At 44.3% G+C, this 12,874-nt stretch overlaps 1 protein-coding gene across 6 annotated transcripts in view; it reads left to right on the forward strand.

The window, feature by feature from the left end:
- The first annotated feature begins 2,535 nt into the window (after window positions 1–2,535).
- The window catches only part of LOC128754807 (VPS10 domain-containing receptor SorCS1), a 109,805-nt gene continuing 99,466 nt past the window's right edge, over window positions 2,536–12,874 (forward strand). For all 6 annotated transcript variants that reach the window (XR_008413982.1, XR_008413983.1, XR_008413984.1 and 3 more), the window contains exon 1: window positions 2,536–3,254. Coding sequence is in view for 3 of the 6 variants with exons in the window: in XM_053857718.1 (XP_053713693.1) it covers window positions 2,736–3,254 (519 nt within the window). In the remaining 3 variants the exon portion in view is untranslated. The remainder of the gene's footprint in view (window positions 3,255–12,874) is intronic.

Below are 12,874 nucleotides of genomic sequence, written 5' to 3' on the forward strand. Positions count from 1 at the left end.
CTCGCGCCGTGTCGCTGGCTTGCGCTGCTATTGCTCTCGCTGGAGATTTTTGCTTCTGTAGCGTTCTGGAGAATCAATTTTTACTGTAGTTAGGATGGTGATTGACCTGCGGACGGGGCGGGGGAGATGCTGTAGCGGACTCGCACACAGGATGGTTCCACATCCAGTCCGGACTGAGTCACTTTCCTTATGTAAATCAGTCCAACTCAACCAGCAGTCAGAATGAAATGACGCTTCATCAACAAAGCATCCCTTTGCCTTACAAACCACACTCTTCACTGAAACACTAGCCACGACCCTCAACACGCACATGTACGTCCTCTCTCCCTCCACCAACATCAACTGTTCACCTACAGTTTCAGTTCTATTTATCTCTCACAGGCCACATGAAAGGACTCGCGTTTGGCATGTGTGTAAAAGAACAAGGGGCCATGTCATGGCTCCGCTTCCAGGCTCCGAATCCTGGTTTTGGTTTTTTCCCCTCTGTTCCTTTGGCACACGGCTGGAGCCGATTAACCTCTAATGACTGGTCTACAAAAACACCTGGGCTCCAGCAACGTGTGCCAGACCGTTCTATATTTTCTCCCATGGTTTCCCAAGTTCCCGGTGATGTGTCCACTCGCTCCTGTGCTTTTTTGACTTCTCGTTCCCCTTGGTAACTCCTGGTTTTCGTGTTTCTCCCTCTCTGTTCAGCTTCTTGTTTTGTGTGCTAGCCAGCTCATTTAACTCCCGGTTCTCATTGTTTCGGTCTCTTTTGCTAGCTAGTTCATTTAACTCCTGGTTCTCGTGTCTCTCCCTGTGTTTGGCTTTTAGTTCTGTTTGCTAACTAGTTCATTTAACTCGTGGCTCTCTTTGTTTTCGTTCTCTTATTCTGTGCGCTTGCTAGATCTTTTGTTACACTGTTTAACCCTGCTGCCTTGAGTTAGTGTTTTGTTTCTTCGTGCTTCCGTGTTCTCCCTGGTTCCTTTTGTGATTATCTGTTCTTTGTTTTGTCAAACTAGTTCCCTGTGATTTAAGTAAGTTTTCTCCCGGTTCGGTGAGTTTATTAGTCAGTGAACCTGTGCTTAGTCCTGTTCAGGGTTGCAGGCAGTGCTGGAGCCTATCCCAGAGGTCACTGGGTGAGAGGCTGGAATACACCACAGAGCACACACACACCATTCACTAGGAGCAATTTTAGAGATTTTTTTTTCCAATTGATCTGTTGTTGAATACTCAACACCTGAGTAACGGATTGACATATTAAAAACACACACTCATGCACACTTCATTGATCGACTATGACATGTGACAAGTTCAATGCTGAAAGAAAAGCAACAATTGAAAGAAGAATGGGCAGAAAAAAGTGATTATTCTCCCTCCAACCAGCTGAATACACCAGGAGGCTCCAGCTGAGATGGTGATTTCTTATTTGTGCTGTTGTTTGGAGTGACGCAGTACAGAGCATGGACTGTACTGTGGCCCTCTCAGACCCCTGCCCAGGAGCACGCTTGCTAACCTGCATGATGTTCCACCTCACAATCACTGTCTTGGCTGAAAATCTCTGACTTGATTTGATGCATGAGCTATCATCACCAGTTCACAAACGTGTAGCCCAGTGAGCGGCTGAAGCAGCTGCAAGGGAGTTTATTTATCTTCAAGCTGTTAAATATGTACGGTTGTTCGCAGGCGACGCGGCTCTGCTGGACCCTCCGTGAATGCAAAGGAGATTCGGCTGAACACGGCGGGGACGGTGAGCAGAATTTAGGATCAACTCTGACCTCTTATTCTGGGAGTGAAGACAGAAGGGATCAGAAATGTAAACGCTAGACACTACACAAGTGACACTCAAATTGATGATGACAAACTGGAAGCTCCCCCTATAGATTTGGTTTTGTCTTTCGACACCATTATGTCTTGAAGAGTCCAGAATTCATATTCAATGCAGCTTTGATTAATAATATAAAATGGATAGTTGACACTTGATCCCTCATATCCTCTGATATAACTTGGGTTTTCAAAGGAACAGCATCAGAAGAGTCGTGTGGTGATTAAAAAAAAAACCCCACTTATTTTGAGAACCATCACAGACCATCCGAGTGTTTGAGAAGCCCCCGGAAGACAAAGTGAGTTCACATATGAAATCCTTCCGCCTCAGTGCGACTCACTCGGAGACAAAAAATATCATCTGTGATCATTTATAGATTTTCCTTGAGGCGCTGGAAGCTATTGTTGACCCTTGGCCGGTTTGGGTTGAGGGTTAGAGACAGAGTTGGGTATGAGAAGAGTTTAGAATAATATGGTATGGACTGTTCACAGTGTAAATCTCAATGCATCTCATTCAGACAAAGACTGGCATTTGGTTTGTAAAATTGACTGAGCTAGATATAAGAAAGAAAGGCATCTATGGATTTATACCTCCGATTATTGTCGTCCGTTAGACAACAGTGTTCGGTTTTTCTCTCTGTGAGAGTCTGGGAGGAGTTTGGACTTATGAATTTATTTAGAGGAGAAGCAACAGAGTGGAAAGGCGTCAATCATAAACGAGCAGGCGGTTCTGGTCGAGCAGGACGGAGAAGACAGAGGCAACATTCTCCATCTCTGGTGTGGAAGCTCCGTCAGCTCCTCCCCCGAGCGTGATCAGATCCCGCAACTTGGACCACTTATAGGCTCAGACGCACTTTGTTCACCACACACAACCATCCGAGCAGACAACAAGAGCAGCTCTGTGGACCGGTGCTTGAGTTCTGTCCGCAGCCATGGAGTGGCACGGTGCGTCCTGGGTCGCCTTGTTCCTGGTGCTCTGTTTCTGCCAGAGCTGCGCTGCTGAGATCACCTGCAGGTCCTGTCAGAGTGGAATTAAGCGGGGAGTGCTGGTGGACGTTAAGGGGGAAGTTGTGGGACGCGTGGCGCGCTCCGCGGATACTCGCTGCTCCGCTTCTAATTGCGCACCAGATTGGGCGGAATCACGGCGGGATTCTGGAATCAACAAGCAGTTTGCCGAGGTGAAAGTTGTTCCTTTCAGTGGGGTGGGTGGTGTCGGTTCCGGTCCAGAGATCCGCGACACAGACCGCACCAGGAGAAGCCGCAGGGGAACGGATGTGTCCGCACCGGCTGGACGCAGGCAGAAGCGGTCGGAGCTTCGCTGGAGCTCCGAGGAGCGAAGAGCAACCGGTCCGAAACCAGAGGAACAGAAACTCAACAGCTCCATGTTCGCGCTGACCGGGGATTCATCCCACAACCAGGCCATGGTCCACTGGTCCGGACAGAACAGCAGCGTAAGTGATTTATTGGGTTCGATCTATGGCCATATGTGAGTCCACAGGGGACGGAAGCGCACTGATGTTGGCCATCAGGTGCGCCCCGACCTGCGGAGAGAGTGTGTGTGTGAGAGTGTGTGTGAGACGGAACACGCACCTTTAATCATCCTTGTGTAAATGAACAGCTGCGACTCTCCACTGCCTCACTATATCGAGAAAACCAAAGTTTCAAAACTGTTCCAGGATTCAAAAATATATGTTTGCTAAAACCCTGGACCTGGGTCGGTCCGGACTGTGCGTTTTTACGAGTGATGTGGATTCTTGTTGAAGCATCATTTTCACTTGTGTTTTCTAAAACTACTTCAACAGTCGACCTTGAAGTCGATGATAATCATGACCGACCAAAGAAAAAGACGAAACATGTTTTGTCCGCAGAACTTTAAATTAAATGGACGCAATGTTGGTGAATATAGCTCAAGCGCAGAATCATGAACAACTATAAGAGTGAAACAAATTTAAAAACGTTTTCTCCCTTCAAAAACAAAATACAAATATTAATAGTATAATTAATAGTATAATAGTAACAATCTTATATTACATGCACAATTTAAACAATACATTGTAAACACATTATAAAATAAATAGAACACAACTACATCACGGTGAATATTGTGATAGGAAAAACATGTTTTTAAATATTAAAAATTACACACATTTAATGTTGATAGATGTTAATAATAAATAAAAAATACATTTTTGAAAGAACATATGACTGAATTGTCGCATCATCTGTCATGTTTTCAGTGCTTTTATTGTATTTGGAGATAAATTTGGGTTAATTTTCTGTGTGTTTTGGGGCTGCACTTGAGCGCTGGTTGTTGACTGTTGTGTATTTATTTGGAATGTCTCACTATGGTAGCATGACAGCAGTAGCACTGTGTGTGTGTTTTCTTCCTTCGTTGTCATTTAGGGGTTTAGTTTTCATCCAACTAGTTCAGCGGGTCCCTCAGATCGGTAAACAGTCATCAAATGTCCCAAAAAAGAATGTAAATGACTTTTTTTTAATTTTCACATTACTACACTGAATGTAGTAGGGTTCAAAGTGAGGCCTCGGGGCCACATATGGTCCTTCACTTGCATTTATCTGGACCCTGTGAGCACAAAGACAAACTATAGTTGTATTACAATTAGGTTTTTTTACCCAGAGGGGATTTGGTGAATTAATAATTTTGTGGCATGAGAGATTACTGTTGCCCTTTATTAAAATTTTGACTTTTTTTTTTTTTTTTTGGTTTGGATTACAGGCATATTTGGTTCTGAAATTGGAGGCTTCTTCTTCTTAGTCACTTTGAGTCACATCTTGAAAATTACACTCCACGTTCTGACTAAAACTATGAAATATATATATATATGAGCTAAATTCTTCACACATGCCCCTGTATCTGGGAAATATATATATATAAATAAATAAATAAAAAATTGAAGTCTCACAATTTTATGAACGGCCTGAAGCATTAAAATTCATTTGAACACATTATTTTTTTTTTAGCTATGTCACTTACGAGCAAGCTAATTGAAAGATTCAATCAGCCAAACACTGGTGAGTGCGAAGCAGTCAATTTTAATTGTTGAATGAGTGAAAATTGAAGCAATGAGGCCCCGGCTGGGTCATGAAAGGAGTCTTGGACGATGATTTCAAATCTGCTAATTACATTTTTACGGGAGAGGAAGAAGCAGCTGCGTGTTGGTCTCTGTTTTTATGTTGTTGTCTTGTGTTAATGAAAGTTTAAAGTAGCAATCGCAAGACACATCTCCCGTCTGAAAGAGCAAATCTGGTGTCATTATTTAGCAGCGAACGAGAAAGTTTGAAAGTTTAACAGGGATTTTGTGAGACGACACGGTGGCGCTGAAGGCGGGATGTTAGTTGAGTCAGAGACAAAGGTTGTCCTTGGGAGTGACTGGAAAGGACGAGATCAGGAAGGAGTCTATCAGCGGGACATGTGGAGAAGTTTGGAGACAATCTAAAATGTGTAGCTGTGCTTCTTCTTCTTTGCAAAAAGCTGAAGTCAGAAGAGTCTGAGGACTTTTAAGAAGCAGGAAGTCTGAGGGAATGTGACACTTGTGTTCTCCTTATCATTGCTCAGTCATCTGTACACAAAAAGGAGACCATCATCCCACATGTGTGGATTCTGCCCAGATGCGACCCTCGTCTGAACCCCAAATGAAGCAGACATGTCTCTGCTTTTCACGAGCAAAGAGTTACGTGGTCACTCTGCAGCCTTTGACCCAAAGTACGGTGCCGAACCAGAACCGCTGGAGTCGACAAACAGAAACTGAGTTTATCAGGCAGAAATACACACGTGTGACTCGGCAGCCTCTCGACGCGCTCAACTATCCAACAATTTTGCCCTTATTCTTTCAGTCCTTGTAAACAAGTCATCGGAGGCGTGCGAGCGCGTCCGCATTAAATATGTAGCGTGGCTGCTGGTAAATAAACATCGGAGTACAGCGGCGAGGAGGCAGATGAACACTTTTATTTTTAACCCAGCGGGCGTTTGTGTTAGTGTTGTGCTCTTTGCCGAGCGAATCTGGATCTGGATGCTGACAAGTTGAGAGACTTAATCGCAAACATTTATCGTGTCCCAATGACAAGAAGCAGAGTCTGATGCGACAAGTCGTCACACAAAGTTACTCCCAAGTTTCACCTTATGTGTGACCTCTTATTCTGAAAGTTACTTCCTGTTAGCCAAGCACCTTAAAATATAAAATAAAATAAAGCTTGTGTTGTTTACATTGCTATTAAATGCTACTCACACATGCTGCTCGGTTCACCACAGACTCTCAAGCTAGCTCTGACTTTGTCAGTAGTTTTCCATCTTCTGAGCTTCTGCAGTCATGGAAAAGTCCAGAAACACAAAACAGCCACTTGTGTTGTCCAGACTTTTGTGCGCTCTGGCGCTGCTGCATCTTGTGTCATGAAGAACCCGATTGTTCACCCACAGGAGGAATGTGGAGAGTTCAGACCCGGGATACGCCTCGACCACATTTAAGCACAAATAAGAGCTGCTGTTTTGTTGCTGAAGTTCATAAATGATTACTTAGCAACTCTGCTCTTTGCTAGCTTCTCAGTGACTGTCGGGTTAATTTGTATGAGTAGAAACAAAGAATATGTAGTTAAATCAATGCATTGACAAACACAAAAATTTAAATTTGCAGGTTAGCATTAGCTGGTGGCTTGTGAGCTTTTTGTTTGAAAATGGAGTGATTTGTCGTGAAAATGTGCTTCCTCTCAAACTATAATCTTATATAATCCTGTCTCAAGGTCATGCAAGATGTCACTCAACCAATAGGAGCAAGGCTAGCTTGTGAACCAGGAAGTGATAGCACGAAACGTGTTCCAGAATTGAACTGGTCTTGAATGTCATGTTTTACAGGTCAAACACATGACAGAGGGATTTTAGTTTCTGGTGTGTCTGAATTGTGCACTCATGTCAGCAATATTCAAAAATGTACAAGCTAAGGACTAAGCAAACAACATCTGTCATGTCTCATTGAAAACATTTTCACTGTCTCTTTCTGACTGTAGTTGAAAATCAAGTTGTACAATAGATGTATGCTTCATGTTTTCGTCTGACATAAGCCTTTTTTTATGTTTGGATCATGTTAGCGTTGGCTCCATTTAGTGTGTGGTGTAGCAACAATGACTAAGGGGTAGTAGGTTTTAAGTTCAAATCTATGTACAATAAGCAGTGTTGTCACCTTAGCAGGCTAATCCAATGTATGTTGCTTTGGGTAGAAGGTTATACAGCAGGCAGAAGTTGTCTTGCCAATGGCTCGCTAAAGACTCAGTGGTTTGTTTCTCGGTGTGTGAATTTGTCTCAGTTGTTGAGTCAGTGTTCACTGTAGGTCAGGTGGCTGTGCGGTCGCCCTGTAACTGAGGGCCGGTTCAATCCCTGCGCCAGATGTGTTGAGTACAGTGTGTTTCTTGAATGTAGCCATTAGCTGGCTATCTATTTCACATCAAGATGACTGAACATCATGAGTTTCTCCTCATGATTCATGGTGAAGTCTGGTTTGAAGGGGCTAATAATGCTAAGTTTGCTAACATTGCTAGCTCTTGAATCATGCAGTGCAGTTATGCTACCTGTGTGAGTCGGGAGAATAAAATGGTTAGAACCAAGGTTTCTTTTCAAGCAGATGGAAAACATGTTTTGGCAATGTAAATGCACATGGGCCATGCTAATGCTAATGGAAGCATGAAAGCTGCAGCATAAATATTATCTCAGTAGCAGTGTCGTTCTGCAGTGGTGTTTTCTTTCACCTCCAGATTTGCTCACTTACAGCTCATCAGCACTGAGTGAAGTGAAGTATGAACCCGAAAGTCAACACATTTGCGACCTGCTGCGACTGCAACATCAGGCCAGACATCCTGGCCAAGTGTTGAGAGTAACAGAGAGGGAATCTTGGCTCACTGCTTCTTTGTAGACCGTCTCATTACCGGAGTGTGATGGACAGATACCGTATAGAAAGTAATTTCTCCCTAAATATCGGGCAGCTTGAATATCAATGAGGAGCGGCGACTCTCGGACTCGAGCAGGACTCAGTGCGGCAGCTAATCGTAGCACTTACAGAGCAGATTCTCGGCTAATTTGAGATGTGGAGCGTTACCACTGCGGGGGCTGAGCGTCCTCCGGGTGCACGCCGGCGGTGATCAAGCGGGACGACGTGGTCACGCTCCACAGAGCGACGCGTCCTCGCCATCAGGCGCCGTAAACACCCAAGACACCCGCTTCCTCTCGGCATGTCCCACGTGTATGAAACGTCCATTGTAGGAAGCTGAACAGCAACTCCAGAATCTGCTCCTGGTTCCTTTCATTCTCTCTTTTACTGAAGGTGATGTGAGGAACAGGTGGTAACCATTGTTTTTTCACAGTCCAATACATGTGCCACGTATCTATTTGGGATTTAAAACTTACAATTATCATTTTTTTCAGAAGTGCGGGACTCTGTGTGTCTGTCCCACTTCATGTCACGCACATTCACTCATATTCCACATTGGAAACACTGGTTTGGTGGTTTGACCATACTTTTCTATGAGTTCTCCTCTGATTTTGGCAAGTGAAAATCACTTCCTGTTGAGTCTCCTGAATTTACAGATTGAGATGGATGGATGGATGACTCCTAAAGCCTTGGGCAGTTGTTTAAATTAATTTAATTTGGAGGCCCACACATGCTAATTCTAGTCAACACAGTCAAAGTCCAAGGCCGTCGCATTTTTGCGATACAAGCTACGTCCGAATACGATGACATTGCGAGTTTTTTTTTTTGCTAAAACAGAAGCTTCTTCTGATGTGGAACAGATGATGTGTTATGCTAACGCCAATGGCAACACAGGGAAGTTATGTATCCATTAGCATGCTAATGCTATCTTAATGAATATTGGTTGTTCACATCAAGGTGACCCATGAGTTTCTCTTCATGATTCATAGTGAAGTCTAGTAAATCCAAGGGAACCTGATACCTCAAGTCCAATTAAGGCAATTAAGTTTCCAAAGGGGCCACTTTATATGCCGTGACTGGTGTCAGAAATAAGAAAGAAATAAGGGATGTAGACAAAGAGCCTTGATAGTAGCCTTGAAGTATAAGACTGAGTAACCAGGGAAACTGAAGGTATGAGGGGATGTAGCTATCGCATTGGAGAATATTAAAAAAGTGTAAATTAATAAATTACATTTTAAAATAAAGCACATGAAGCACAGGCATGTGATATGAAGGCACTAAATATCAAAACAAATTATTTTGTTTGTTGTTTTGGCCAGGAAAATGAAGAGAAAATAAAAACAAGGAACTTTGGCATGTGATATTTAGAGTGGAAGTAGTAAAAAGTAATGGAAAATATTCTCAATACAGTTGTCAGAGACATTTCTACACACAACTCTGACCTTCAGAGGGCCATGGAAGGGCCACATGTGGCCCCCAAGCCAGACTTTCCCCAGATCGGGCGGCGTTTGACCTGCTGGACAGCCTCAGGACTGCACTTTTGTGTAACAAATGGAATGCTTTAGTGGCCGAGCACGACTCTGTCCAGACCTGCACTGACCCCAGAGCTGACCAGACAAGTTCATTGACACGGCTGCCATATTGAAGAGACGGCGGGTGATGATCTGGCCGCTACTGATGAGCAGCTCTTTCTTCTTTGTGTTTGTGTTAAAGAGGAGGACACATCTTTGGTTGCCCACTCGTGCACTTCACACTCCATCCCTTTTTAGTCTGCCTTCACAGCGGCCCACTCGCTTCCTGGCTGTGTGAGCGCAGCGACCTAACGCGGCAGATGCACCAAACGGGTCGCCATCGTCTTTTTACTTTTCTCACAAATGCTCCGAATAGTAAACAACAGCCGTTGCGGATTGATGATCGTAATTATTATTAGTGTCACAGTCTGGTTTCACTGTTGTGTTGGGACCGATTCTTGACAAAACAAAAGAAGAAAATACAAAACTTGTGAGGACCGTATGACATTGTGGCGACATTTGGCTGGACCCCACAAGGTTAATCCTTAATTTGAGGATGAAGACTTCAAAATAACGGGCTCATTACAACTGGCTTTAAGTTTAGTTCAGAGTCCTGGTTCAGGTGAGCCATGTGTTTTGGAGGGTTAGGTTTAGGGTGAGAGGCTGGGGAAAGGGTGGTGGCAATAAGAAATCTCACAATGTCCCCACAAAGATAGAAAATCTAACATGTTGTGTGTGGGTGTGCATGTGTCAGGGCTTGTGCAACCAAAAGATTTTTTAGTCAACTGTTTAATATGCAAGCTACAACTCCTAACTTGTGTTTGTTAGGCGGGCCTCCATTTGTGGACACTTTCTGTGTGTGTGGTGGGTAAGGTGCCTGGTCACCTCCTGAGGTGGTTCAGGCTCTTCTGAAGCAGGTGCTGAGCATCGGGAAGGCTGTTTTTTCTAGGTTTGGGATAGTGAGGTTGCACTCTCGGTCCTGACCTTCACCTAAGGTCATGAACTTTGGGTCAGAGAGAAGGAGATGTTGGATACAAGTGGGTGAAATGAGTTGTGATGCCTCCCTGAAGAGGTGTTTCAGAGGTGCAGACAGAGGGGTCGACCCAGGACCAGATGGAGGGATGAGATGATGAGATCTCTTCACTGGCCTGGGAGCATCTTGGGATCCCCCAGTCAAAGTTGAAGCTGTTGCTGAAGCTGCTGCCCCTGCAGCAGATATGCAGGCGAGGATGGATGGCACGTCAGGTTGGAGCGCAGTCATCCTCCATGTCATCGGGTATATTGTGTGGACGACCAAGCTTCTCTCTGCAAAGCTCTTGACTACAGGTGAGAGTCCTCTGGTCAATGGAGAGCTGTGTCTTTTGGCTCAGCTCTTTCCTCACCACACCCAGCACTGATTCGTCCATCCAACTCCATGCTTCCTTCACTCGAGACCAAGACACTCCTTCTCTTGGGGATGGACTTCTTCCCTTCACTGGCTGCTTGGAAAGATTAGGGCCGGAATTCATGAGAGCAATGGTTGGGTCCATTTTACACCGCTGTCAGGCGACGGTGGAGATTACGTTAGCCGCTTGGTTACCTTGAATCGGGACACTTAGATCAGGTCTAACAAACTCTTCTGAATTTCAGCACATGATGCTGTTCAGAACAAACTGTGCTCCAGCTCCCTGAAACTAGGTTCTGTGCAGGCACATATGCTCTTCAGCATCTTTAAATCTATTGTTGTACGCAGTAGAACCACATCCTGGCTCGCTCTCTGCCGCTCTGTGCCTGGAGCGATGAGTACCCATGTGTTTTAGCAACCGGGAGTAAAAAAAAAGAAAAGCGCCCCCCTTATTTTGGCAGGCCCCATCTGTGTTCCTGGCTCCCTTGAAGACGCACATCAAGGACAGATGAAGACATCTGGAGATACAGTACCTGACGCATATGCTTACGTCGGAACACATTTAGCCGCGGACTGCTGAGCGTCTACGAGACAAGGCTTTGATCGGCTCGACGGCTCATGTCAGGAACTGGAAGGCCGTGTCAGCCGACTCGAGAGTCGACACAGCAGCTAGACGGCGAATTTGGGAGAAGGTGGTTTACAGCATTAAAAAAGGCCATGAAGAAACCCTGATGAGACTGAAGGGCGTGGCCCTGGATGAGCTCTCAACTGAAATACTTGAATTAACGTGATGTACAACATTTGTACAGCAGAACTATCTGTAGCAGTTGCAGTACTTAGCTTTAGCTAAGTGTGCTTTGTGTGCTAATACCGAGTAGTAGAAGTAGCCTAGTAGCCCTTGTAAAAGAAGGAGCAGTTATGGTCATCACTGAAACATTACACCATCTAACTATCAGGTGAGTCGTGGGAAATGATCCAGTTTTGCCTCATCTGTCTGGAGATAGAGGTGGGCGACATGATGACATTAAGTCATGAACAATTCGAACCTGTTGATGATCTACCAACATGAGGAGATCACATGGATTCAGTCACATTCTTTCTATACACTACAGATCTATGCTGACTAAGAACAATTGTGCTATGGCCCAGGTGCCTTTGGTGGTGAACCTCAGGATTTGTGGCTTAAAAAAGGTTGAAAAGTAACTGCAATGGTAATAGTAATTTTCGCATCAGTAGTAGTTGAAGTACCCGGCAGTAGTAGTATGCATGTTGGTTCATATAAACTTCAGTTCTCTAACAACATTGAGCCGTATGGGAAGTTGGAGCTCGGATGACCTTTGACCTCCAGCTGCAGGACCTTGAAGCCCGCGGGCCCCCACACTGAGTCAAACTGGAGGAGAGCCAGAGCTTTTCCTGCCAGCACTGCCAGGAGCCCGGGGCTGACAGGAGGGCGGTCAGGTGGAGGTTCTGGGCAGATGCAGGAGCCACAACGCCCCCTACAGGTGCTCTGTTCAGCTGCACTCAATAAAAGGAGGACTTGAGAAGTCACCTGACTCGTCTGTAAATCCGAGCAGCTGTCGATACTTGGATGACAAACCGCAGCTCAGAATGCTGAGCGAAGCAGCAGATCACAGAAAACCGTCGGTGACGGCCAAAAGAGTTTTTAGCTGCTGTCGCTCGAATCGCCCTCCTCTTCACTCTCTGAGGTCATGGAGCCAACAACTGGGATAAAGGAAGAAAGCTTGCTCAGTTTGATTTGTGCCTCTTGGCTAGTATCAAAGCATTATTTTGAGCTTTGTATCTGGAAGTCAAATTTTCTATTGTAATTGTTTTTTTTAAAGTCAAGAAAAACCTAAATCATCAATAACAAACAAAATAATATACTAGACAATTGTAAAAAGAAATTTTATGTATAATTTTCTTGTCCTATTTAAGTTATTCATGCCATATTTTTGTGTGTTTTGTTTTAAACGTTTTTTTTCAATTGAATGAGTGTATTTTTTTTTTCTGTATGACATTGTTTTGTTTTTATTTTTTATTGTTGCATAGCTTGTTTTCAATTGATTTTTTTTTTCACCTGGCTTATTTATTTTCAGTCTTCACTCAGTTTTTGTTTTGATTTCCCCTTTTTTAATTCTTTTTTTCAGGTTCCTTTTATTGTCATTATTATAAAAATCAAACTTCACAAATCAAGCGTCAGGTGGAGGCAACAGACGGAGCAGGAACCTAAGATGTCATTTAAA

The sequence above is a fragment of the Synchiropus splendidus genome, chromosome 2, assembly GCF_027744825.2.
Source record: "Synchiropus splendidus isolate RoL2022-P1 chromosome 2, RoL_Sspl_1.0, whole genome shotgun sequence".
In the NCBI taxonomy this organism is placed as follows: domain Eukaryota; kingdom Metazoa; phylum Chordata; class Actinopteri; order Syngnathiformes; family Callionymidae; genus Synchiropus; species Synchiropus splendidus.